General features: G+C 38.7%; 1 protein-coding gene across 1 annotated transcript in view; it reads left to right on the forward strand.

Moving 5' to 3' along the window:
- Positions 1–23,655: 23,655 nt before the first annotated feature.
- The window catches only part of F9 (coagulation factor IX), a 28,106-nt gene continuing 24,649 nt past the window's right edge, over positions 23,656–27,112 (forward strand). Inside the window, exon 1 of the mRNA XM_029241266.1 lies at positions 23,656–23,743. Coding sequence (XP_029097099.1) covers positions 23,656–23,743 — 88 coding nt within the window. The remainder of the gene's footprint in view (positions 23,744–27,112) is intronic.

A 27,112-nucleotide genomic window follows, 5' to 3' on the forward strand; every position in this document is an offset into this window, starting at 1 on the left:
CTCAACATCACTAATCATTAGAGAAATGCAAATCAAAACTACAATGAGGTATCACTTCACACCGGTCAGAATGGCCAGCATCAAAAAATCTACAAACAATAAATGCTGGAGAGGGTGTGGAGAAGAGGGAACCCTCTTGCACTGTTGGTGGGAATGTAAATTTATACAGCCACTATGGAGAACAGTATGCAGGTTCCTTAAAAAACTAAAAGTAGAACTACCATACAAGCCAGCAATCCCACTACTGGGCATACACCCTGAGAAAACCATAATTCAAAAAGAGTCATGTATCACAATGTTCATTGCAGCTCCATTTACAATAGCCAGGACATGGAAGCAACCTAAGTGTCCATCAACAGATGAATGGATAAAGAATATGGGGCACATATATACAATGGAATATTACTCAGTCATAAAAAGAAACAAAATTGAGTTATTTGTAGTGAGGTGGATGGACCTACAGACTGTCATACAGAGTGAAGTAAGTCAGAAGGAGAAAAACAAATACCGTATGCTAACACATATATATGGAATCTAAAAAAAAAAAAGAAAAAATAGTTCTGAAGAACCTAGGGACAGGACTGGAAGAAAGACGCAGACGTAGAGAATGGACTTGAGGACACGGGGAGGGGGAAGGGTAAGATGGGACGAAGTGAGAGAGTGGCATGGACACATATACACTACCAAATGTAAAATGGATGGCTAGTGGGAAGCAGCCGCATAGCACAGGGAGATCAGCTCGGTGCTTTGTGACACCTAGAGGGGTGGGATAGGGAGGGTGGGAGGGAGACGCAAGAGGGAGGAGATATGGGGATATATGTATATGTGTAGCTGTTTCACTTTGTTATAAAGCAGAAACTAACACACCATTGTAAAGCAATTATACTCCAATAAAGATGTTAAAAAAAAAAGAGTGCAAAAGCTGTATACTGAAAACTATAAGACATTTTGAAAGAAATTTTAAAAGACCTAAATAAATGGGAATACATCCCATGTTCTTGGATTGGACAATTAATATTGTTGAAATGGCAATATTCCCCAAATTTATCTATAGATTCAATGCAATTCCTGTCAATCACAGCCAGTTTTTGTGCAACAATTGACAAGTTCATCCCAAAATTCATATGGAAATGCAAGGGACCTAGAATAACCACAACACTCACAAAAAAGAACAAAGATGGACGACTCATTCTTCTTGATTTCAAATTTTACTACAAAGCTACAAGAATTAAGACACTGTGATACTGACATATGGATAGACATATAGATCAATGGAACAGAATTGCAAGCTCAACAGTTTTGACAGTTCCTGAAAGTATTAAACATAGAATTACCATATAACCCACCAATCCCACTCCTAAGTGTATACCAAAAGAACTGAATACATATGCCCATATAAAGCCCTTACATGAATGTCCACAGCAGCATCACTCACGATAACCAAAAAGTGGAAACAACCCAAATGTCCATCACCTAATAAGTGGGTAAACAAAATATTGTATATACATACATTGGGATATTTTTCAGCCATAAAAAGGAATAAAGGATTGATAAATGCTACAACATGGATGACCTTATAAACATTATGCTAAGTGAAAGAGGCCAAACATGAAAGACCATATTTTATATGATTATGTTTATATAAAATGTTCCCATTAGTCAAACCCATAGATACAGAAAGAGGATTATATTTTCTAGGGTCTTGGGGTGAAAAAGAATTCGAAGAGACTAATGGATGCAAAGTTTCTTTTGGGGGTGATGAAAATGTTTTAAAATTAGTGGTAATGGTTTCACAACTCTGTGGATATGCTAAAAACCACTGAGTTGTACACTTATACACAAGAATATTATAGTATGTAAATTATATATTAGTAAAGCTGTTATAATTTTTTAAAGATAACTATAATACACTTATAGAAACACTTTTAAAAAATATAAAGACACAGAAAGGTCTAAATTAAAAGGATAGATAAAATACATCATTCAAACATTAACCAAAAGAAGTCTGGCATAACTACAGTAATATCAGGCAAAGTAAATTTTAAGGTAGTAAGCATTATTAGAGATAAAGAGCAACATCTTGTAGCGATAAAGAGGTCAATAACCAGGAGTGGAACTGCTGGGTCACATGGTAGTTCTATTTTTAGTTTTTTTGAGAAACCTCCATACTGTCTTCCACAGTGGCTGCACCAATTCACATTCCCACCAACAGTGCACAAGGGTTCCCTTTTCTCCACACCCTCGCCAACACTTGTTATTTGTGGTCTTTTTGATGACAGCAATTCTGACAGGTGTGAGGTGATATTGCACTGTGGTTTTGATTTGCATTTCCTGATGATTAGATGTTCAGCATCTTTTCATGTGCCTGTTGGCCATCTGCATTTCTTCTTTGGAAAAATGTCTATTCAGGTGTTTTGCCCATTTTTCAATCAAGTTATTTTTTTTTCTGATGTTGAGTAGTATGAACTGTTTATATACGTTGGATATTAATCCCTTATTGGTCATATCATTTACAAATATTGTCTCCCATTCAATAGGTTGTCTTTTTGTTTTGTCAATGGTTTCTTTTGTTGTGCAAAAGCTTTTAAGTTTAATTAGGTCCTATTTGTTTACCCAGCAATTCCACTCCTGGATATATATCTGAAAAAACCTAAAACACAAATTTGAAAAGACAAATACACTCCAATGTTCACAGCAGCATTATTTACCATTGCCAAAATTTGGGAGCAACCTAAGTGTCCATCAACAGATGAATGGATAAAGAAGATGTGGTGTGTGTGTGTGTGTGTGTGTGTGTGTGTATATATACATATACACACACACACACAATGGAATATTACCCAGCCATAAAAAAGAACAAAATAATGCTATTTGCAGCAACATGGATAGACTTGGAGGGCATTGTGTTAAGTGAAATAAGTCAGAGAAAGACAAATACTGTATGATATCACTTATATGTGGAATCTAAAAACTACAACAAACTAGTGAATATAACAAAAAAGAAGCAGACTCACAGATGCAGAGAACAAACTAGTGGTTACCAGTGGGGAGAGGGGGGAGGGGCAATGTAGGAGTGGCGGAGTGGAAACTACAACCTATTGGGTGTAAGACAGGCTCAAGAATGTATTGTACAACATGGGGAATATAGCCAATGTTTTGTAATAACTGTAAATGGAAAGTAACCTTTAAAATTGTATAAAAATTTTAAAAATTAAATAAAATTTTAAAAAAATTTAAAAGAGGTCAATACCTCTTCAATATCTTTATAATGATAAAGAGCTCAATACCATCAGTAAAAAGATATCACTATCCTAAAACTGTATACACATAATAATATAGCTTCTAAGTATATTATATATATCAAAAATCCTGAGAAAACTAAAGAGAAATAGACAGCACAATCATAAAGGAATACTTAGCCATCAATATTTTTTAATTGAGGTATAGTTGATTTACATGTTAATTTCTGCTGTACAGAAAAGTGACTCAGTTATACATATATATACATTCTTTTTTATATTATTTTCCCTTATGGTTTATCCCAGGATATTGAATATAGTTCCCTGTGCTACACAGTGGAACCTCACTGTCCATCTCCATCAATCTCCATAGCTAATAAAACAGGCAGACAAAACTATCAGTATATACATAAAAGTTCTGAAGAGCACAATTAACAAACTCGATGTAATATTCATTTATAGAGCTCTGCATCCAAAAAAGCCAGAATTCACATTTTTTTCAAGGGCACATGGAGCAGTTATTAAAATCCACTATATGCTGAGCCATGAAAAAAACCTCAACACATTACAAAATATTAAAACCATTCAGAATATGTTTTCTAACCAAAATAGAAATTAATAACAAAAATATAAATAGGAATTAATAACAGAAATAAAATAATAGAAATTTAAAACAGGCAAAAACCCCAACTGAGCAGAAATTATATAATACAAACAAAATAAACATGGCCCATGCATGACTGCGGTTTAACCATCAATCAGTTCAAGTCTTTAAGCCTTTGCTCTGCTCCTTTGAGTCTGCTCTGTAACTATATGGTTCGAGGGTCAGCTTGAGACTTTCCTGGTGTTCATACACAGAATTAGGAGATCCCTTTTTCCAGCTCTCCCCTCTGGGAATTATACCTCACTCTCTAGTCATGGATGCCTGGATTTCTTTCCCTGGTTCTCCTAGCCAGAAAGCACCATTTCTTTTTTTTTTTTTTTTTTTTTTTTTGCTGTACGCGGGCCTCCCACTGCTGTGGCCTCTCCCGCTGCAGAGCACAGGCTCCGGACGCGCAGGCTCAGCGGCCATGGCTCACGGGCCCAGCCGCTCCGTGGCCCGCGGGACCCTCCTGGACCAGGGCCCGAACCCGTGTCCCCTATATCGGCAGGTGGACTCCCAACCACTGTGCCACCAGGGAGGCCCCCAGAAAGCACCATTTCTATCAGAATTGAAGCCGCTTTTGCTGCCCTGTCTCACTGAACAACTGATGCCTGCCCTTGGGGCAAAGCCACAAAGACAAAAATAAATAGCACAAAACTGATGCCCATGCACATTGCTTCTGCGAATTTCAGCTCTTCTCCGCAGTTTGCCTGCCTATATTTTAAAATCAGAATCCTCAGGTAGCTGTTTTTTGTATTTTGTCAAGTAAATATTTACCTCTATAACTCCTCTATCGAGGGGTTATACCACTACTTCAGAAGTTACAGGTCCCACTCTGGGATTTTAATTTGCATTTATCTGATGACAGTGAAGCAGGATGACCATAGATTTCTCATCAGAAAATATGAAGACTATAGACAGTGGAGTAGCATACTGAAAGTGATAAAAGAAAAAAAGACAGGTCACCCACAATTCTATATCCAGTGAAAATATCCCTTAGGAATGAAGGTAAAATAAACAAATTTTTAGAAAAAGGAGAACTAAGAAGACACATTGCAGTGTTCTTTAGACTGAAGGGAAATAGTACTGGAAGGAAGCTTGGATCTTCAAGAACAAATGAGAAGCATTAGAAATGGTTTACTTCTTGGGGCTTCCCTGGTGGCGCAGTGGTTAAGAATCCGCCTGCCAATGCAGGAGACACGGGTTCGAGCCCTGGTCCGGGAAGATCCCACATGCCGCGGAGCAACTAAGCCCACACGCCACAACTACTGAGCCTGCGCTCTAGAGCCCCCGAGCCACAACTACTGAAGGCCACTGCAATGAGACGCCCGCACGCCTTAACGAAGAGTAGCCCCCACTCACCGCAACTAGGGAAAGCCCACGCCCAGCAACGAAGACCCAATGCAGCCAAAAATTAAGTAAAGAAATAAATTTATTAAAAAAAAAGAAATGGTTTACTTCTTAAATTCTTTAAAACATATATGATTGTTTAAAGAAAAAGTATAATATTTTCTTGTGTGATTTTGAAAGTAGGTAGATGTAATACATAGGTAATTATAACATAAAGGATGAGAATGGGGATTAAGGGGACCTATATGGTTAAAAAGTTTCTACATTTTACATGAAATGGTATGATATTAATTCTAAATAGATTGGTAAAGTTTAGGAATTTATATTTTAACTGCTAGTACAACCACTAAAAACTAACACATTACTATAGCTAAAAAGCCAATAGATAAAATAGAATACTAAAATACATTCAAATAATCAAAATGAAAGCAGAAAACAGGATAGGAACAACAACAAAAAAGAAACAAGAGACAAACAGGAAACAAAAAATAAGATGGCAAACCTAAATCCAACCATATCAATAGTTACATTAAACCGTAATGGTATAAGCATTTCAATTAAAGGAACAGATTCTCAGAATGGATAAAAAAGCAAAACTGAACCATATGCTGGCAACAAGAGACAACCTAAAAATAAAAACACTGACAGGTCAAAAGTAAATGACTGGGAAAAAAATATACCGTGTAAACAGTAAGCATAAGATGGCTGGAGGGACAGAGGTATAGTGACCATATATATCCTGTTTGCTTGGGAGGCTCTGGGTCCTAACCACTGGACCGCCAGGGAATTCCCCCCAAGTAACTATTAACCTAGAATTCTATAGCCTACAGAAATACTTTTTCTGAATCAATGCAAAACAGAGACAACTACAGGCAATTATAATAATAATATTAATAATAATTGCCATTATTAGCCTATACTTTTACTAAAAAGTATTCACTAATAAAGACTTATTTAAAGCCAAAAATATATACACCAGATGGAATATCTGAGGTGTAAAAATGAATGAAGAATAAAGTAATAAAAATGTGGGCAAATATAAATGAACACTGACTAAAAAGCAATAATAATAATGTCTAGTGGTATTAAAAAGAGAAATGAAACATGACAGATTTTAATACCAGGCAATAAAATATATAAGCTTGAGGTGGGGAGGAGAGGGCAAAATATGAGTTCCAAAATTCCTGCAGTATCTGGGAGTAGGAGAAAGGTTTTGACTCACTTTAGACTTTCATGTTATTTATCCATGTTATAATTTACAGGCTAACAGCTAAATAAATAGAAAGTATATAACTTTCTAAATGGTAAAGAGAAAATAATAGAATGATTAAAAATAATTAACTGAAAGAAAGGCAAGGAAGAAAACAAAGAACACAATAAAAATAAATTTAATCCCAAATATATCTGTAAATACATTAAATATAAGTGGGCCAAATGTTCCAATAATAGACAAAGACAGTCAGATTGGGGTTTTTAAAAATCAGTAGTTTGGGGGTGGTGTTATTGCGATGAAGCTGAGATTCAAAAAGGTTAATTAATTTGCCCAAGTTCACCTAGCCATTAAGTGGCTAAACTGAGATCTGAACCCAGGTTGTCTAACTAAAGTCCATGCTCTTTTCACTACTACACGCTGCCTCCTCATGCATGGATTTGGCTGTAATCACATGTGTAATGTTTGATTTTCTATACACTAAGTCACAGAGCCACAGCTTAACCTAGCATATGAAACTCCACTATTTGTCTTAAAAGCAACGATCAGTTGGTGGTCAGACTTTTTGGCCACCAGATGTCCTGATGCCCTGATGCATTTTTTCACACATGAGAAACAGAACATAAAATTCTATTCATAAAATTTCATAACTCACAAGGTTCTCCCCTACAGGATAAAGAGCAGTTCACAAAACATTTTCACATCCATTCTTTCATTTAATCTTCTCACCACTATCGTGAGGTATATAGCCATTATCACCCCCATTTTTATAGATGAGGAAACTAGGATCCAGCAAGGTGAGGCATCTTACCCAAGGTCCCACACAATTAATAACAGATCTGCAACTTGAACCCATGTCTTCTGTCCCAACAGTCTGCCCTGAGTTCACTACTACACCGAAAGTTATGAGACCTGTCACTACATGGCATGTAAAAGAGAAGCTGTTCCAACTCACATAAAAGGTGTGAAGAAAAAGACAGTTGCTAGCTGTGATTAGACAAATCCATTTCTTCCTGTTGTCTCCATGATACCACAACACCTCCATCACAGCACAGAGATGGCTGAATACCTGTCTATGCAACATGACCTATAAGCAGTGCAAGTTCAGACAGGAGCCATACAGGACCTCTACAGTGAGCTAGTCGAGGGGAGAAGAAAGCTGTGAACAGGCAAAAGTCTGGTCTCTGAACAGAGTGGTGGACAGTCCACCACACATAGCCCAAAGGCTCATGGGGAGCTATGATTCTCAAGTACAGCCAGCCTCCATAGGCCAATGCAGCTGCAGCACACATCAGCACCTCAGAAGTAGAAACTGTGAGCACCTGAGATTAAAAGGGCCAGGGCCAGGCTCCGGGGAAAGAGTGGGTAAAGGACTACAGACTGGTAGAAGATGGATTAGAGGAGCATGGAGAACTGGTGGGCCAGGTGGAGGGAAATGAGGCAAAAGCCCAGTCACATGGCCTGGTTGGATGGGTTCACCTCAGGCATAGTGGATATAAGCCTGGTAACAAAAGTAGGTCCAGACCTCACCTGATGGTAGGGATGGGACGACTTAATATCCTTTCTGCCTCATAGTGGACTGAGGCTGAGTCCATGGGCTGGAGGCTGGAGAAGGCAGAGGCTGACAATCAGAGCTGTCTTTGGGCAGAAAGAATGCTCAGCGGTTTACTGAACAGAAGGAAATAATATGGTTTCCCTGCAGAGTTTGATATATGGGGTTGGAACAATTCTGTGACCTACTGTTTTGCCCCTGTAACATAAACTCACCTCTAAAAACCAGTGCAATGACTTCTAAGACATTCCTCCATCGTTTCTTATGGCTGCTTCTCTTGGAGAAACGCAGGAGAGTGTTCTAGGGGACACCAACAGAGACAGAATGCTGGAGGCTTTGTCTCCCTGAGCGAGGCAAGACCCAGAGAGAAGTAAAAAGGATGAGATTAAATTCTGCCAGCGAAGCCTCTGGAGAGCATCCTTGGCGTGAGATTCCCTTGCCCAGCTGCGCAGGCCCACTCTTTGGGCTTTCACCTTCCAAGTACACTGGTTTGTCTTGCTAACCAGGAGGCCATTTGACAGCAATAATTATTTCCCAGGTATATTGCAGCATGCGGCTTATTTTGTGGATGGCTAAGCGAATTTGGGAGGATAAACCCAGCACCATTTTTTCTTCTTAGTAACTCAGTTGTTCCAATACCATTTTCAGTAATTGTTTTTTCAACCTCCAAATACAGGGTACTTTCATTTATTTTAGTATTCTTTGTATATTTAACCATCATTCCCATTCCATACACTTTGGTGAAGAAAAGTAACTATAGTTATCAACTGTTTCTATTCAAAAACTCTTCTTTATGAGTTGATTATAACTGCTTCCCTTTTATAGGCCTCACTGTTCAGGACTCTGAGTTATTTAGATCATGAAAGTGTAATGTGGGAATTTCTCAGGATCACACTTTGATGTATCCCCCTTTGAACTCTGAGCATGCTCCTGAGAGCTGTGTCTACATTAAATTCGGAAGCAACTTCTGATCCCATTTTGCAGCCAGAGATCAGAACTGGTGGTTGACAAAGACTTAGAGCATTTAATAACCCCAGATTTCCACCAATTGATTATGCCACTCTATGGAAAAACTGAACAAATCAGTTTCAATAAAAGTTACTACGGTCCTTGGAGATTTGTGGTCGCAGCCAAAACTCTTTAGCAGGAACTCTGGATGGATCCATTTAAATTATGGCCTAGTGCATGGAGAGTATTATTTCTACAGTACAACATGTGGGTGAGGTACAGAAATAACCGCAGGAATTTGGTCTTACAGGGAGGCAAAAAGGTGGAGTGCAAAAAGCTTAGGTTTTGGAAATCATCCAAAACTAGATGCAAGTTTCTACTTCTGCTATGTCCTAACTGTGACTTTAAACAATTTACCTCATCTCTCTGAGGCTCAGTCTCATCTGTAAATTGGGGAGAGCAAAAATACCAACTTTATACAGCCACCATGGAGAACAGTATGGAGGTTCCTTAAAAAAACTAAAAATAGAGCTACCATATGATCCTACAATCCCACTCCCGAGCATATATCCAGGGAAAACCATAATTTGAAAAAATACATGCACCCCAATGTTCATAGCAGCACTATTTATAATAGCCAAGACATGGAAGCAACCTAAGTGTCCATCAACAGATGAATGGATAAAGAAGATGTGGTATATATACACAATGGAATATTACTCAGCCATAAAAAGGAATGAAATAATGCCATTTGCAGCAACATGGATGGACCTAGAGATTATCATACTAAGTGAAGTAAGTCAGACAAAGACAAATACCATGTGATATCACTTACACGTGGAATCTAAAAAAACGATACAAATGAACTTATTTACAAAACAGAAATGGACTCATAGACATAGAAAACAAACTTGTGGTTACCAAAGGGGAAAGAGGGGGAGGGATAAATTAGGAGTTTGGGATTAACAGATACACACTACTATATATGAAATAGATCCTACTGTATAGCACAGGGAGCTATATTCAATATACTGTAATAACATAATGGAAGAGAATGTAAAAAAGAATATATTTATATATACATATAATTAAATCACTTTGCTGTATATCTGAAACTAACACAATATTGTAAATATTGTAAATATTTCAATAAATTTTTTTTAAAATACCAACTTTACAATGTTCTCAGATAAAAAGAGAATAAATCAGAACACTTGAGAAAAGACTCTGACATATGGTTCACATTCAATAAATGAGCATCACTAATACAGTTAAAACTATCTTACTTATTCATAGGTCCTGCAGGGAGTTGTTCACACATCCTGTATTCCAGTCAACCTCAACTACTTGGAAAGCAGAACAGTAGTGGTGGTGGTGATGCTGGTTATAGCAGTTGCCCTTTATTGAGCTATTTATGTTCACCACTCTGCTAAGTACCTTACATGTATTATCTTATTTAATCTTGACAACAACTCTAAGAGGTAGGTATCAACATAGAGGTTAACCCAAAGGGTTCTGAAATCAGAAAGTGCTGGATTTGAATTGTGGGACCCCCACTTAATATCTGTGTGGCCTTGGACAAGCTATAGAGCCTGTCTAACTATGGAGTGTCAATTTCCACATCTGTAAAACATATCATTCCTCCTTCACGGGTTGCCAAGGTTTAAGGAGACAGCGTATATAAAGTTCCTGGCACATAACAGGTGTTTAATGTTACACTTCCTTTAAATTTAATAAGAAAAGGACAAATGAGTGAGTTTGTATATTATCTCATCACTCCTTAAATCTGAAAATTAAACCAAGATTTGTAGGAAGCAATATAGTAGAGAAAAAAATAATAAAAAACCAAGCCATCTTGGAAGAAGTGTTGGAGGGGGGGGGGATGGAAAGAAAGCTGAAAGGAGGTTTTTATTTTAGCTTTTTCCAGTACTAGTCCTGAAAATAGTGCTATTTGTATTTGAATTATGTGTTATTTCTCAATTTTACTCACTTGACAACTGCTTCAATAGTTCTTCATTGGGGTCATGGTTACTGGAAGAAAGCATATTGTGACATTTGAATAAACCATTTTTAGCGGCTCCATTTTGGCCAAATGGAGACAATGTAGATGTCAGGCAGAGTCAGAAATCAATCCAGTGGCTAACTCCATCTTAATGGTAAAAAGCCACGACTGCCAATTCCCAGAGATTCTCTACCTGGCCTTTTCCCAGGAGGATGCAGGGTGCAGCCCTGTATAGAACTTTAACAAGCTGCCCCTGCCACAATCTGCCACATGTCCAGTGTGCACAAACTCATTTCCTCAACACTCCATCCTCCCTCACTCCATACCTTGTTCCTCACTCTGACTTCTTTCATCCACTGGCCCCTGACCATTCCAATTTCAAATCACCCCCTCAGCTGGACAGATAATCTAGTCCATCCAAACTTTCAGCCTTGGCTTCCCTCCTGGCCAAATGTTTCTATCATCTCTCCCTCTGGCACATGCTGATAACTCGTAGGGTAGCGTCCTTTTTGGACGAATCTGGTTCCACAGAAAAATTCTATCCACACGCTGACCTTGCACACAGCTTTGCAAACCTCTCTGCCACAGCTTGTGCACAGCCCTGGCTTGACAGGGATGATTAAGAGAGGGAACCCAAGGGACTTCCCTGGTGGTCCAGTGGGTAAGACTCTGTGCTCCCAATGCAGGGGGCCCAGGTTCGATCCCTTGTCAGGGAACTAGATCCCACATGCAGGCCGCAACTAAGAAGCCCGCATGCCACAACAAAGAAGTCCTCACGCCACAACTAAAGATCCCATGTGCTGCAACGAAGATCCCGTGTGCCACAACGAAGACCTGGCACAGCATAAACAAACAAACAGATAAATAAAACTTAAAATAAAAAAGAGGAAACCCAAGAATGATTCTCAGCAACCCAAGAATCATCCCCGCAGAAAGGCTGAACCTGAGGACAAACAGGATTCTTATGAAATAACCCTTCCTCCCAGGGCCCCTCCATCTCTGTTTTCCCTCCTCCTCCTGTGTTGTACCAGTTCTAGTTCCTTTTAAGAGCAATCCCCACCACCACCCAAACTTCATGCCTCCTCTCTAACTCTTATTGTCAGCACCTAGCCATGTGGCCTGCTATTCCCATGAGCCAAGGCAGGTGACAGCCACAAAAGAACTACCTTTGAGTCACTACTGAACACACCATCTCTTCAGTAGGTTCAAATGGTTCAGCACAACACCTACCTTTCCATCCAAGAAAAATGCTTTGACTTCTACGGGCACAGCTACAAGGCTCACTTTGAGACTCCCGTAGCATTCAAACAAGTTATTTATACTCCTCCTTGCTACCAAAAGGATTTAAGGTAGCTTATTATATGATACGATATATTTTTATTTATTTTATTTCATGATAAAATTAAAAGTGTAAATAAGAAGGTAAAAGGTCAGGAAATCAAGGTAAGGTGAAAAAAATGGTAGAGGGCTTCCCTGGTGGCGCAGTGGTTAAGAATCACCTACCAATGCAGGGGACACGGGTTCAAGCCCTGGTCCAGGAAGATCCCATATGTGGCAGAGCAACTAAGCCCATGCACCACAACTACTGAGCCTGCGAGCCACAACTACTGAGCCCGCACACCACAACTACTGAAGCCCGCATGCCTAGAGCCCATGCTCCGCAACAAGAGAAGCCACCACAATGAGAAGCCGGAGCACCACAACGAAGAGTAGCCCCCGCTCGCCGCAACTAGAGAAAGCCCGTGTGCAGCAACGAAGACCCAACGCAGCCAAAAATAAATAAATTAAATAAATAAATTTATACTTAAAAAAATGGTATAAAGGTAAAAACAGGGTTAGGAGTAAAGTTAATACACAAAACATCTACTGAAAGTACGGAACACTTGCATAAAATCAGCCCGTGTGAAGGAAGAAAAGCAGCGACATGGTGCCTCCAGGAAATAAGCCAAACAAGAGAAGCAGGTATTTCTGGTACCGAGACCAGACATTACATTACATGATCCACAAGCAACACGCTTCATAGCGCTGTTTCCTATAGGATCACTCGCTGTACGCTGATGACTTCAGGTCAAAGCACTTCTACAGGGAGCCAGAGAGATGGGAGCCGGGTAACCAGCTCTACCAAGGTCTGGCTTACAGAGAGGTTTTAGCATTTCTTTAGGAATGGATAGATGACATAACTTATAGGCCATTCTCCATAAATATGTTACCAACAACTGAGTTTTGGGTTTTGGCATCAGCAATTCCTAGGAAATGTTCCCTGACAAGTCACTGAAATGGAGCTCTTTTAGACAACCAGCTAAGCATGTGCTTTAGCAGTGAGTTCAGCTACAGTAAGTCAAATACTCATGTTAGTTATTTTAAAAACATGAAACAATCATGAAATGTCTAATCTAGGACAGCATAAATGTCTGGTATATAATTTAAAATAAATCACAAGTGTGGCTGATAAATAAATCATAAAGTTCCCCGTGATGCCCTCCTCCGAGTAGCCACCTTCTTATATAATCCCTTCACCCTGAGTGTGGGTTGGACCTGTGACTTGTTTCTGAATAATACAAGGGGCCAAAGTGATGGGAGGTTGCGCCTGTGATTAGGTTTCATTGTAGAAGACTTCATTCTGTCAGCAGTTGGGCTTTAGAGACTCCTTACTAGCTTGAAGAAGTAAGTAGCCATTTGGGGGAAACCCACAGAGCAAGAAACTATGAGCAGCCCCTAGGAGCTGAGGGCGGCCGACATAAAGCCAGGGGACCTTCTGTCCTCACATCCCAAAGGGAATGAACTTTGACAACCACCTGCATGAGCTGCTTGGAAGCAGATGCTTCCCCAGTTAAGTCTCCACATGCCTACACGGTCTGGCTGGGACCTGTTCCTGACTGTAACCTGGTAAGACCCTAAGCAGAGGATTCAGCTTAGGTATGCCTAGACTTCTGACCCACAAAAACGGTGAGATAGTAAATGTGTGTTGTTTTAAGCCATTAAGTTTGTGGCAATTTGTGGTGCAGAAAAAGGCACTCAATATAAAAAGATAGACTTGTTCTAAAATATGTGGCAAAATAGCAGTTCATTTCTTAATTATAAAACAGTTAAATGGTGGGGGCCGCCTGCCAAAGAGAAAACCTTTGGTTTTAGAATAAAATACAGAATATCTTTCTGGCTACCAATAGATAGCCGGGCTAGCTGATGATTCAAGTCTCTCCTGGATTCTGCCAATTCAACCGTTTCATCCACACTGGCTGTGCCCTTGCTGTGTGCAAAGCACTGTTACTGAGCTCTGGGAGAGCAAGAACAGGAAGAAAAGCCAAGATCCCATACCCGGGGGTGGGGGGGGAGGGGCGGGGGGCGGCTCACAAGGGGCTCCAGGAGAGCAAACATATACAAATGAAACAACTTGTGAACAAATGCAAACCAACAAGTCACTTGTACTAATGCAAATTAACAAGGATGTAGGGAATTCAATGAGACAAATAATAGGCATTGTTAAGTGCATTTCCATTCAGCTTTAGGTGTTTGGGATGATTTTACATTTGATCGTGGATATGCCCGCTGTTCTGAGAGTTCACCTAAAAACAAAAAGAAGCGCCACCACACTGTGCCTGTTACCCGTCCCCCACCCGCTTTCCCCCACTCCAACTCCGGACAAAGAGTAGGCTCATTCTTTCCTATCAATGATGCAAGCTCTGTCTACCCTCACACTGGTCCTGGAACAGAGGACACAGATATTCAGGGGAAAAGCTGAAGTTTGATGGACTTTTTCTCCTTCCTCAGTGCCACTGTATTTGAGTACAGAAGTGTTAGCAATTTTCTTAATTTAAGAAAATTATATGCTCATTACAAAAAAGAAAAGAAAAGAAAAGAATTATAAACGAGGAAAAAAGGAAAATAAAAACCTGTAATCGAGCCCCAGGAAAAAAACACTGAAAATTCTGGAGTAATCTACTGTGACTATAAGTGTGCATGCATGTGTTAACATCGTTTACACACACAGGAACACATACATGAGAATACAATCACACTACCGTGCTGCTGTTTTCTCCTCACGTAAGAATTGACAACATCTGTCCATGTCAAACACACTTCCCCATCATTGTTTTTAAAACCCTAACCCCAAGCTTTGTTTATTTTAAGCTTTGGTGAAAAGAAAACAAATATTCCAGTTTAAAAATCACTGTAAACCGTATTATTTTTTAGATCTAGTTCACTTGTTTTCATAAGCTGACTGAGATATAATTCACATGCCATACTATTCACCAGTTTAAAGTGTACAATTTAAGTTTTTAGTATATTCACAGAGTTGTGGAACCATCACTACAATAAATTTTTTGGAACATTTTTTATCACTACAATCAGTTTTAAAACATTTTGATCACCCTAAAAAGAAACCCTGTACCTATTAGTAGTAACTCTCCATTTTCCCTTTACCAAAGCCCTCAGCAACCTGGATTTACCTATTCTCATTTCATATAAATAGCATCATATAATATGTGGTCTTTTTTTTTTTCTTTTTGGCCACACCACATGGCATGTGGATCTTCCCTGACCAGGGATCGAACCCATGCCCCCTGTGGTGGAAGTGCAGAGTCTTAACCACTGGACCACCAGGGAAGTCCTAATACATGGCCTTTTATGATTGGCTTCTGTCAGTTAGCTTAATGTTTTCAAGGTTTATCCATATTGTAGCATGTATGGATGCTATATTCATTCCTTTTCATGGCTGAATAATATTCCAGTGTGTGGATATACCACATTGTGCTTAGGCATTCATCTGCCAATAGCATTTTTTGGCTATCATGAATAATGCTATTAACATTCATGTACAAATTTTTGTGTGGACATATATTTTCATTTCTCCTGAGTATATACCTAGGAGTAGAATTCTTGGGTCACATGGTAACTCTGTGTTTAACTTTTTAAGGAAAAAAATTGTTTTCCATAAAGGCTGTACCAAGAGCAATGTACGAGGGTCCCAATTTCTCCACATCCTCACCAAACTTATCTTCTGTTTTGTTGATTATACCCATCCTATTGGGTTTGAAGTTGTCTCTAACTGTTAATTTGATTTGTATTTCCCTAATGACTAATGAAGCTGAGCATCTTTTCATGTCCTTATTGGTCATTTGTATACATTCTTCAGAGAAATCTCTACTCAGCTCTTCTGCCAATTTTTAATTGGGCTATTTGTGTTTTTTATGTTGAGCTGCAAGAGTTCTTTATATATCCTATTAAAAATCCCTTATCAGATATGATTGGCAATTTTTTTCTCCTATTCTGTGGGTTATCCTTTCACTATTTTAATAGCACCTTCTGATGCAGAAGAGTTTTTAATTTTGATGAGATTCAATTTATTCTTTTTTTCCTTTGGTTGTTTGAGCTTTAGGTGTCATATTTAAGAAACCATTGCCTAATCCAAGATCATGAAGATTTACACCTATGTTTTCTTCTAAGAGTTTTATAGTTTTAGTTCTGTGGTCGATTTCTGAGTTAATTTTTGTGTATGATGTGAGGTAGGGATTCAACTTCATTCTTTTTCACACGGGTATCCAATTGTCCCAAAACCAATTCTTGAAAAGACTGTTCTTTGCCCCATCAAATTTTCTCAATACCCTTGTCAAAATCAATGACCATAAAATTGAGGATTTATCTATGGACACTCAATTCTAATCTATTGATATATATGGTAGGCTTAATACTGGCCCCCAAATATGCCCACATCCAGAAATGATGAATATGTTACCTTACATTTGGCAAAAAAGACTGCAGATGTGATTAAGGATCTTAAGATGTGGAGATTTTCCAGGATTAGTCAGTGTGCCCAATGTAATTACAAGAACCCTTATAAGAGAGAGGCAGTAGGATCACAGTCAGTAGGAGATACGATGATGGAAGCAAGAGCTTGGAGTAATATAAGGAAGGGGCTATGAGCCAGAAATTCAGGTGGCATCTAGAAGCTGAAAAAGACAGGGAACTGGACTGTTCTCTCTGAACTTCCATAAATAACCAGATCTGACAACACCCTGACTTTGACCCAGTGAGATCGATTTTGAACTTCTGACCCCTTCAGAAGCATAAGATAATAAATTTTTTATTTTAAGCCACTGAATTTGTAGCAACTTGTTACAGCAGTAATAGGAAACTAATTCAATCTGTCTATCCACGTGCCAGTACTACACTTTCTTGATTACTATGGCTTTGTAGCAATTTTATTTATTATTTATTATTATAGGCATAATGATGTACGGCTGAACTATAGAACTTATTTTTCAGGCATAACTGAAACTTTATACCCATTGAACAACAATTCCCCACTGTTTTGGCTATTCTGGCAAGCTGTATCATGTTATAGTTCAACATACCATTATTTAATTGCTACCATAATTCTTACTGTTGGATATTTGGGTTATTTTCAGTATTTCACTATTATAATAAGTGCAAAAACTATAGTTTGAGGTAAATTCTTTGTTCATTTATAATTATCAACTTAATTTCTATGTCAAAAGAATGAATTTTTGAGGCTTTTGATAAGACCTAAATGACCTCCAGAACTCTGTACACACACAACAGTAAATGTGAGTACTCTTCCCCCACACTCTCATCAACCTTGTTAACAAATTTTAGACACAGATTAGACTATAAATTTAGATGTGAAAGATAAAGCTATAAAGTTAGTATAAAAAATATAAGAGAGGGGCTTCCCTGGTGGAGCAGTGGTTGAGGGTCCACCTGCCGATGCAGGGGACATGGGTTCGTGCTCCAGTCTGGGATGATCCCACATGCCGCGGAGCGGCTGGGCCCGTGAGCCATGGCCGCTGGGCCTGCGCGTCCAGAGCCTGTGCTCCACAACGGGAGAGGCGACAGCAGTGAGAGGCCCACGTACCGCAAAAAATAAATAAATTAATTAATTAATTAATTTTAAAAAATATATATATATATATGAGAATATTTTTTTGACCTGGGGCAGGGAAATATTTCTCAAACAAAACTTTAAAAACACAGATTATAAAAGAAAAAACTGATGAATTTAATAAATTCAAATTGAGGATGTCTATTCAACAAGGTATAAGAAAATCACAAAGTTAGTTGACATATGACAGAATGGGAAAAATTAATTATTTACAATGTCTAAAATTGATAATGGATTAATATCTAGAATATTCAGGGAAAGCCTTCAAATTAACAACCCCAGAAGAAAAATGGGCAATGGTCATAAGCAGGCAATTTATAAAAGGGGAAATTCAGAAGTCTGAAAAGTATACAGAGACATGTTCTAACTCATAACAATAAGGCAAACATCAATTAAAACAAGATAGCACTTTAACTCTTTTAAATTATTAAAAATTATAAAGGGATAATTCCAAGAATTGGCATGAATGTGCAGATATAGAAATCTATACGCACTGCTGGTGGGAGTGTAGATTGGTGCAGCCAACCTGGAGAACAATCTGTCGGTGCTTAGACAAATCAGGAATAAGAATACCCTAAGACCCAGACATTCTGCTCCTGAGTATATATCCTAAGTAAATTACCACATTATTCCATAAGGGTACTCAAAAGAAGGTGTCCACTGTGGCAATATCTGTGGAATCAGAGTATTTTAAGCAATCTAGATGTCAATCACTGGGAGAAAAGCTAGGAAAAAATGTGGTACATATACACCAGGCAGCAGTTAGAAAAGCATTAGACTAGATGTGTGCATAGCAATAAAAATGGATCTTAAAATGATGGGTTTGAATTTAAAAATTAAAGAAACACAAAATTTATAATATACTCCCATTCATATAAATTAAAACGTATGCAAACTGAACAGAATAGAGAGTTCAGCAATAAACTCACATGTACAGAGCCAACTGATTTCTGACAAAGGTAGCAAGGTAATATGATGGGAAAGAATAGTCTTATCAATCAATAGTGCTGGAGAAATCCATATTCATAAAGAACAAAAACTTAACCTCAAATGTTAACCTCACTTCATATACAAGATTTATCCAAGATATATCACAGACTAAAACATAAAAGCTAAAACTATAAAGCTTTTATAATCTCAAATTAGTGTTCTCAAGACGGTATTTGTTTACCCTCCCAGAGGCACCAACAGTTCAAACAGAACTTCAAGAAGAAAGCGATGCTTAGCACAAACGAAAACACTAATGATGGAGTGTTAGTTTTCTACTGTCACATAACAAATTTCCACAACCACAGTGGCTTAAAACAATACCCATTTATTATGTCTCAGTTTGGTAAACAGAAGAGCAAGTGATCTCAAGTGAGATCTCAGCTTAGTGTCTCCCAAGGCTGCAGTCAAGATGTCAGCCAGCTAGGCTCCTATCTGGGGGCTCTGGGGGATAACCCATTTTCAGACTCATTAAGGTTGTTGATAGGATTAAATCCCATTTGGCTATAGGTCTGAAATCTTTGATTTCTTGCTGGCTCTCAGCCAGGAATGGCTCTCAGCCTCTAGAGACCACTCTTTCCACATGCCCCACCACCTCCCATGCAACTTCAAAGCCACCAATGCTTCATCAAATCTGTCATGTACTTTGAACATCTCTGACTTCTCCTTTTGCTATCAGTTGGAGAAAACTCTCTGTTTTTAAAGGATATGCCTGACAGGCCCACCCAGATAGTCTCCATATCATAATATCAACTGACTTGGAACTTTAATTACCAAAATAATCCCACAAAGGATCTAAAAGTTAAATTGGAATTGGAATCACAGCCCAGAAAAATAGGCCAGGACCTGTGTGATAGGTCTAACAGAGTGACTGCCTGCTAAATAGGACCCAGAGTCTACTAACATAATAGACAAAATGTCCAGAATACAACTGAAAACCACTCATCATGCTAAGAACCAAAAAAATCACAATTTGAATGAGAAAAGATGATCAAGTGACACTAATACTGAAATGAATCAGATGTTGGAATTATCTGAGAGGGATATTAAAGCTGGCATCATAAAAATGTTTCAATAATCAATTACAGATTATCTCAGAAAAAAATTTAAAAAGTAGAAAACCTCAGCAAAAATGTAAAAGCTATTTTTTAAAAAAGAAGAAAATGGAAAATATAAAGCTGAAAAGAATAACTTAAAAAAAAAAAAACCTCTCTGGAGAGGCTCAATAGCAGAGTGCAGATGACAGAAGATCAACTCAGTAAACTTAAAAGAGAACTCAACAGAAATCACCAAACAATAGTGAATTCACAGAATTTACTTAATAAGAGAGAAAATAGACTAATATAAATGAAAAGAGACTCAGAGACCTGTGGGACAATAAAATACATGCAACACTGGTGTCATTAGAATCCCAGATGGAGAGGAAAAAGAAAGTGGGGCCAAAGATATAATAGCTGAAAATTTCCCAATTTTGGCAAAACACACAAATTTACAGATTCAAGAAGCTGAGTGAACCCCAAACAGTATAATGCCAAAGGAATCCATGCCAAAGCACATCATAACTAAACTTGTGAAAACTAAAGACAAAGAAAAAAAACTTGATAGCTGCCAGAGAAATCTGACACAATACCTGTAGAGGAGGACCAATTTGAATGACAGATTTCTCATCTGAAAACATGGAGGCCAGAAGGAAGTGGTACATTTTTCAAGTACTGGGGGGAAAAAAACAGTCCAATACAAATTCTATATCCAGTAAAACTATCCTTCAAGCATGAATGGGAAACAGAGGCATTTTCAGACCTATCTTAAAAGAATGGCTAAGGGACGTTCTTCAATGAGAAGCAAATGATAAAAGAATTGGATAGGAAGATCTAGCAATGCAAAGAGAAGAATATGGATATATTCATTAGACTACCCTTCTCCTCATGAGTTTTATAAATGATATTTGATAATTAAAACAAAAAATAGCACTATCTGGTTATCACAACAATGATATTTAAAAGTGGAGAAGGTTAATGGACCAAAATCAAAGTAAGGCTTCATATTTCACTTGAAGTGTTAAAATACTGATACCAGTAGACTGTGACAAGTCACATGTGTATATGGTAAAACCCGGAGCAAAAGCTACAATAATTATACAATAAGATACACTTTTTTAAAAACCCTATAAATAAATCAAGAGGGAATTCTAAAAATTTTTTCAAGTAACCCACCAACAGGCATGTAAAGAGAACAGAGAAATGAGAACAAGAGGAGGGAAAAAGAGACAAATAATAAAATGGCAGACTCTTATAAAGCAGAAACTAACACACCATTGTAAAGCAATTATACTCCAATAAAGATGTTAAAAAAATGGCAGACTAAACCACTAACATATTAATAGCTATCTTCAATATAAATGGTCTAAATACATACCTATCAGAATGTCTAAAATAAAAAACAGTGATAACACCAAACGCTTGCAAGGATGCAGAGAAACTAGACCACTCATCCATCGCGGTCGGAATGTAAAGTGGTACAGCCGTCTTGGAATATAGTTTGGCGGTTTATTTAAAAACCAAATATTCAACTCTCACATGACCCAGAAAATGCATTCCTGTGCATTTATCCCAGAGAAATGAAAAAGTTACATCCACATAGAAACCTGTACATGAATGTTGAAAGCACATTATTGCAATAGCAAAAAACTGGAAACAATCAAAATGTCCCTCAGTAAGTGAATAGTTAAACAAACTGGCATATCCATACTCCTCAGCTATAAAAAGCAACTACTAAAACATGTGGTAATCTAGATGGACCTCAAAGGCATTGTGCTGAATGAAGAGAGCCAATCTCAAAAGGTCACATACTCTATGATTCCATTTATACCACATTCTCACTATAGAGACCAAAAACTGATCAGTAGCGCCAGGCGTTAGGAATAATCGGAAGGAGGGGGAGGGGTGTGATTATAAAATAGCAGCACAAGGGAGACCTTTGTGGTGACATAATTGTTAATTATAATTGTTCTGTATATTAATTATAGTGGTGGTCACATAAATCTATGCATGTGATAAAATCACTCAGAATTATACACATACAATAGACCAATGTCCACTACCTGGTTTTGATATTATATTACTATATTTATGTAAGATATAAACATTGTGAAAGGTATATGGGACTTCTCTGTATTGTTTTTGCAATTTCCCATAACTGTAATTATTTTAAAACAAAATTTTGAAAAATAAGATCCAAGAATTTTCCTAGTTTTAATGCCACAGATCCAAGAATCTCAATGAACCCCAAGAATACCTTGGCTCATTGTAGTCCAACTGCTGAAAAGAAATGATAAGAATATTCACTGCCTTCTCATCAGAAACAATGCATGCCAAAAGGCAACAGGATGACTTCTTTAATGTGCTGAAAGAAAAAAAATGTCAACCTAGAATTGTATATACAGCCAAATTACTTTTTTTAAATGAAGGTAAAATGGAGACATTTTCAAATAAACGAAAGTTGAGAAAATTCATCAAAAGATGACCTACGCTATCAAAATTATTAAAGAAAATTCTTCACAATAATGAAAAACTGTAACAGACTGAAATTTGGGTCCTCACAAAGAAATGAAGAAAATGTGACTAAATATAAAATCTTTCCCCATTTTAAAATTTCTTTGAAAGACTGTTGACTGCTTGAGGCAGAATAAGGTAATATAGGGTTTACTGGGAGATCAGGATGGACATATATACACTACCATGCATAAAATAGATAGCTAGGGGCTTCCCTGGTGGCGCAGTGGTTGAGAGTCCGCCTGCCGATGCAGGGGGCACGGGTTCGTGCCCCGGTCCGGAAAGATCCCACATGCCGCGGAGGGGCTGGGCCCGTGAGCCATGGCCACTGAGCCTGCGCGTCCGGAGCCTGTGCTCCGCAACAGGAGAGCCGTGGGAGTGAGAGGCCCGCGTACCGAAAAAAAAAAAAAAAAGCTAGCTAGTGGGAACATGCTATAAAGCACAGATGGGTGGGATGGGAGGGGGAGGTCCAAGAGGGAGGGGATATAGGTATACATATAGCTGATTCACTTCATTGTACAGCAGAAACTAACACAACATTGTAAAGCAATCATACTCCAATAAAATTTTTTTTTTAATTTAGAAATAAAATGTATCACAACAACAGCACAAAGAATGGTAGGTAAATGTTGGTATGCTATTATGAGTTTTTTATAGTACATGTGAAGTGGTATATCAATATGAACTATTACATAATAATATTTATAACATTTATTTTCTATACATAAGTATATATGCATATACATACATGTGTTCTGAGACAGGGCCCATATGTTTCACCATATGGGTACACAGCACAACAAAGTTTATAAGCTCCTTGTTACGAGGAGGAACATAAAGGATCCACCAGGTGACTCGAGATTATCAGCAGTGGAGACGTTTTAAGGTGGGTGACAAAATGACTTCATTCTTTCCATCTCTTTACCTTTCAACTATAAGACATTAATGCTCCCTGACAAGGATAAGATGGATCCTATGATGAATTTTGCTGCCACAGCAACTGCAGCCACATTATACCTCCCCCTATTCTAATGATGGGTCACTTCCTGTTTCAGCCTCAGATCAGCCACAGTGACAGAAGCCCATGGAATCAGAGGTGAAGTTTAACAATGGCCACTGCCTCCTCTCTTCATTTAACCCAAGAGGACATCGGAAACAGCCCAAAGACCCACTGAGGGAGATGGACATTGTTTCCCAGAAGTAAATACAGCTCAGCTTGTACTTTGGAACAATTGTGAACCTTGCTACTTGCACAATCTACTAGCAAAGGTTATGCGGTGCCTGAACATGATCATGGCAGAATCACCGGGCCTCGTCACCATCTGCCTTTTAGGATATCTACTCAGTGCTGAATGTACAGGTTTGTTTCCTTTATAAAGATACATTCAATGTGCTTGGCTTTTAGATATAGAAACGTCTGGGGCTGTCTTCTTCATTAAATAATGATCACAGGATTTGACCACAATGTTTAAGATTCTACTAGTTAGCATGTGGGTTGGTGAGTACTAGTTCTCTGGTGCTGGTTCTTCCTCATTTTTAAAACTAAATAGATTTACAATGTTTATAGTACATTTTTTTAATGGACACTGTTGGGCTTATGATTTGACAATGTAATTCCTTGGAAAAGTCATCTCCTTGGTTAAAAAAATAAATAAAAGGGGGAAATGTTTTAACAAGGAAACAGCCGAATGTGGAGAAAAAATTAACTGTCATTTTGTGGGGTTTTAACTCATTATTTTGAAATCAAAATGGGAAACATTAAAGCAAAAACAATGGTTTTATTTACACACAAAGTTTGATTTTAAGACATGATGTGATTCAAAATTTTATAACTATTTAATGAGTCATGCCTCTAATTTTTAGTCTATAAAATTATATACCTTCAATTGAAAGTTTTAGTTAAAATACAAACCTTTCATTAGTAAGTTGTTATTTATCACTGAAGTTTTCCATGGGTGAGGAAGAAACTATTTTGTCTGATTCTAAACATCTCGGAGTTAATAGAGGGGGAAACTCAGTACTCACTTGAGCTCTTAGGACAGCAAAGCAAGTACAAGAATTGATGTCAAGTAGGAACTTAGTTAAAGCGATTTACATCACTTGGTTTTTTTTCACAACTTTACTGACTTTATGCATTCCCCAAAGGCAGGCACATAGGGAAGAAATTACCCCATTTAGACAAACAGCATGTTCTCACAGGAAGCATTTATCACACTTACTTGTCAACCTATTATGATCAAATCTAGTAGCTGACAGTGGAGGATCAGGGGTGCCAACCCTAAGCATCCCCAGAAAGCAGACTGGCCCGAGGTTCCCACTCCAGACATGATGTCACACTGAAATGCAGAAATAATGGTGCGAGAATGCAGAGGTTAAATCAAGCCAGCAAACTGGCTAGAGTCAAACAATAAAGAAATTCAGCATGAACACTCACAAAGTAGGACAGAATGCTAACTCTTTACACACATCTCATCAGTGTGAAATCTAGGAGGACAAAGGATCCAAACCCTTCCTTCAAGATAAGTGCTGAGATGATGGAGTAAATTTTAAGAGGACTGCTGCCCCCTTGAAGACCTCAGATGTAGGAAAAAGGATAGATCCAGAGAAAAAAAGAAGGACTAGGATTTCAGAGCTTGGGAAATAATGACTAGAAGAGATAAGCCCGAAGGGAGGTTAAATATATGACCCTCAGACAATGGTGAGGAGAAAGGCAGTGTGATTCCAGAGTCACCTTAGTCAGAGATAATAGGTCCTTGAGCAGAGCACCAAGGCGCCTTCCCTAAGGACGGACAGTGTTGATGCAGTGCTCTCCTCTACTGTTGAACCACCACTGGCTTCTAAAAGCAGTTTCTATGAATGATTTTCTGAGATGTTGCATTTTCATGGCTGCTGCCCTTAGATATTATTGTATCAATTTAGAATTTTGAAATCAAATGTGTTCCATAAAACCAATTCAGTTTTGTAAAGCATATGGACCCAACCTGTCTTTCATTTAGAATGAATGAATGAAATAAATGAAAGACAGCTTCAGTCCACACGCTTTACAAAACTTTACAAAACTAGGTGACTACTACGGTGCCAGGTACTGTGGCAAGGTACTAGGGGCTTGGGGATAAACCAGATTCCCTCTTTGACCTAAAGCACCATGAGGTCAGCTGAGAGATTTCAATATAACATGAGGAGATGTATACCAGCTGCTAAAGGGGCACAGAGAAAGGAACACATTAACTGGGGAGACACTGACAGAGAGACCATATTTTGAGCTGGGTCTTAAAAAATAAGTAGGTACTCTCTCCTTAAATGACTGATCTAGGTCATCCTGTGAAGAGAGGATCACTCACGTGCAGAGATCCAGATCCACAAAGAATGTGAGGTCTTTCAGGAACTAAGTATGTTTTCAATATTGAATATGACAGGTGAGGCAGGGTCAGGTCATCAGATGAGGAAGGCCCTAAATGAAGGAGTTTGGACAACGGAATGCGATGTGGAGTCATCAGAAGTGTAAACATGAATACCACTGATGGCTGACTCGGGCTGCTCAGCTTGGCAACGTTCTCATGAACTGTGTGAGGAAGGGGCGGCCAGACAAGGGGAGAGCAGTCTTGAGGCTACTGTAATCATCCAGGGAAGGCATGAGGGCCTGAACCTGGACATTAGCTGCACAGACAGAGAAGAGGGAATGGAATGCAAGTGACACTGAGGAAGTAGAAATGATATGACTTAACCACCTGGGTATGGAAGGGGAACGGGTTTCGAGGAAGTGGAAAGACCATGTCTTGAGCATTTAGGATACAGCACAGTGCCTAAGAGCATGGACTGTGCGGTCTGACTGCCAATGTCTAAATTCTGGCTCTGACACTTTAATATATCACTTGGGGCAAATCACTTAACCTCTCTGAACCTCCGTTTTTTTGATTTACGAAAATGAGACGACAGCACCTCTCTCATGGGACTGCCGTGAGAAGGGAATGAAATAATGGATGCGAAGCACCAAGCACATTGTCCAGCACATCAGAAGCATTAAATAAACATCAGCTGTTATCAGCCACATGACAATGGACAGTTACAAAGTTGGAAAGACAATCTGGAATTCCGAAGATATATCTGACTGGAGATGGATATTCGGAACTCACTGTCCTATAGACAGTAGTTACAACCACGTGTGTGAGGATCCAGGGAGTGAGCATGGATCTTGTGGCACCTAGTACAGTGCCTGGCAGTAGTGAGCGCTCAGAAAATTGTGTTGAGTCGGGGCTGGACTAGGGTGAGGCAAGCAGGGCATAAACATACTTGCACACACTGAGAGAGAGTGACTCCGTAGATTCTGTGCCCTAGGGGCCTTGTTTACCTCACCCCAGCCCTGGCCCTAGCAAGGATGTATGGAGTGAAGAGGGACAAGGCTGAAGCTGGAGGCTGGAGCCTGGGAGAACTCTGAACATATAAGGGGCAAGCAGAAGAAGGGGAATGAATGGATGCAAGTGGTGGATGAATAACAAGAATCAGAGCGAAGAGGAGAACGAGGAGAGAGTGATTTCATGAAAAGAGCACCCTGAAGAGGGAAAGATCAACAATTAGAAATGTTTCAGAGCAGGCAGGAGATACAGAAGCTCAAAATTACCCTTAGGGAGGCAGACCAGACAGAGGAGTAGAAAGGAAGAGAGAAAACCAACATACACCAGCCTGTACACGTGATCTCACTGATCCTGTCAGCAACGCTGGGAGGTAGGCA

Source organism: Monodon monoceros, unplaced genomic scaffold (genome assembly GCF_005190385.1).
Source record: "Monodon monoceros isolate NGI ecotype Baffin Bay Population unplaced genomic scaffold, NGI_Narwhal_1 Super_Scaffold_22, whole genome shotgun sequence".
Taxonomy (NCBI): Eukaryota; Metazoa; Chordata; class Mammalia; order Artiodactyla; family Monodontidae; genus Monodon; species Monodon monoceros.